At 48.9% G+C, this 2,362-nt stretch overlaps 1 protein-coding gene across 1 annotated transcript in view; it reads left to right on the forward strand.

Annotated features, from left to right (window-relative positions):
* LOC111366594 overlaps positions 1-977 on the forward strand; it is a 2,170-nt gene extending 1,193 nt beyond the window's left edge. The window contains exons 2-4 of the mRNA XM_022987322.1: positions 230-634; positions 886-890; positions 964-977. Of these exons, the coding sequence (XP_022843090.1) occupies positions 231-634; positions 886-890; positions 964-977 (423 nt within the window). The 5' untranslated portion in view covers position 230. The remainder of the gene's footprint in view (positions 1-229; positions 635-885; positions 891-963) is intronic.
* Positions 978-2,362: the final 1,385 nt, after the last annotated feature.

Here is a 2,362-nt window from a genome sequence, read left to right on the forward strand (position 1 = left end):
TTTTTTTATGAAAATCTTTGATTTTTTTTTCAATTTATTTAAATAATATATATATTCTTTAATTTTTTTGACAATACATTTAATTTGATTTGTTGTTTTTTTTAAATATATTTTTCAAATGTAATATTTGTGATTGTATGGTAGTTAGAGTTCGGTTCTCTTGATTTTGTGAGAGTATGCTTTATTTTGTTATCTCTTGTTCAATGCTATAACATTTGAATTTTTGCAGGATGGAGTATCATTTAGATGCAGAGTTGAGACGGATGTCGGGGAAAGCTACTTGGAACAGTAGCTTTGAGAGTTTTACTGCTGTATTGGAGCTGCTCGATGATCAGCACGGAGATATTCTACGACAGTCCTTCTTGTGGCCACTGTACCAGTTGCGAGAGGTGCAGTATTCAGGACAGATCATTGATGCACTTCTATGTCGGCTTCTGAGTCCAGTCGACGGCGATTCCCTCCAGTTCGACCTCGGGGGCAAGGTCGTCAGTTTCTCGATGTTTGAGTTTACATTGATCACTGGACTGAAGATTACGGGCGACGATGCAGCCATGGAGAGAAGCAGTAGGCTGTACAAGACGTACTTCCAGGGACATGGGTCGGTGCTTCTACCCGACTTGATGGCCGCGATCAGGTGGTGCGACCATATGCTAGATAGATTGAAGCTTGGGCTGGTCTACATCCTCGAGAGTGTGATGAGGTGTCATCACAAGAAGACTGTCATCGACATTTTTCATTTGCAAGTTGTTGATGACATCGATGCGTTCAACAACTATCCGTGGGGCCGAATATGCTACGAAGACACCTTACATGTGTTCACCAGATCGCACTCGAGGCCCAGGGGGTCGATGCGTAAATACGATACATACGGATTGCCGTTAGCAGTGCAGGTAAATGTTTAATATAATCAAAGTTAAAGTTTTAATGTATTACATTGATGCTTAATAAGTGTATGCGTTACAGATTTGGATGTATGAGACAGTTCCTGTACTGGGGGCCCGCTTTGCACAGCGAGGGGAGACACGCTGCCCTCGGATGCATCATTGGAGATCATCGCGAGCGGAGGGATGTCCCACCGGGAAGCAGTTATCGGCCCTCCTCGACGATCCTCAGGTAAGTATTATGTATTTGTGATTTATATTATATGTAGTTTAAAATTTTGTTTACATGATCGTTAAATAGTTGAAATGTCAATATGTCAGCTTGAAGTCATACCTGAGTTGACGCCATCGATGGAAGAGGAGGCTCGGGGTCTTGTGCGGGATTTAGGCGTTCCGTACACCCCAGACGAGGAGATGCCTGATCCGAGTTTGAACCGAGATTGGGTATGTGAATGAAATATAATTTATTGAATATGATCGACGTATAAATTTATTGAATAATTTTTCATTTTATTTATGTAGGAGGGAGGTCCAGCTGATCGACGATCACCTCCGCCGGGGCTAGCGCTGCCACCATTGGCATCATCTCCGCCGAAAGTATCGTCCCCGCCATTGGCATCACCTCCGTCCAGACACCTCCCCCGTGTGTCTCCCCGGCACAGTGATGATTTGTATGCCCGTTTGATTGGATTTATAGCGGAGGAGGTCGGCGCGCTACGACGAGATTTGACGGAGAGGGTCGATGATCTGGGACGAGAGTTGACAGGGAGGGTCGACGATCTGGCGGGGAAGGTTGACTATATGACAGGGAGGGTCGACGATATGGGACGAGAGTTGACAGGGAGGGTTGACGATCTATCTCATGATGTTGGAATACTACAGTCTTCCGTTGTCGACCTTCAGGATACAGTAGTGGCGCTTAGGGGAGATTTAGCCGACAGACGATGGGGAGACAGAGGGGATGGCGGAGACCATGATCAAGAGGGTGGCAGAGATGGTGATGGAGAGGGGGGTCACCCACATTTTTGGTGTGATGAGGCATTGGAGTCCTTGTGGTTGTCTATGGAGGGGGTGGCCCCGATAGGGATGGGAGAGGGGACTACGGAGGGGGTGGCCCCGACGGGAGGGGAGGAGGAGGTGGCGACGGAGGGGCGACGGGAGGGGAGGAGGAGGTGGCGACGGAGGGGGAGGCCCCGACGGGAGGGGCGGAGGTGGTGGCGACGGAGGGGGCGGAGGAGGTGGCCCCGGAGGTCGAGAGGACGCCCGGCGTGATTGAGGGTAAGAGACATGCTGTTGATGAGACGGAGCAGGTGGTCGGCAAGAGATTGAGAGTGCCGTCACAGTATGTTGTTTCCCCCTTCACGGCTGAGGCCAAGAGGAGGACGTTCATCGATGGGACGTACCCGAACTTATTCAGAGAGGTGGACAATGCCAAGTGGAAAGCGTTCGAGACAGAGTGGAGGAGAATTATCCCCGGGTAA

This window comes from Olea europaea, chromosome 18 (genome assembly GCF_002742605.1).
Source record: "Olea europaea var. sylvestris chromosome 18, O_europaea_v1, whole genome shotgun sequence".
Lineage (NCBI taxonomy): Eukaryota > Viridiplantae > Streptophyta > Magnoliopsida > Lamiales > Oleaceae > Olea > Olea europaea.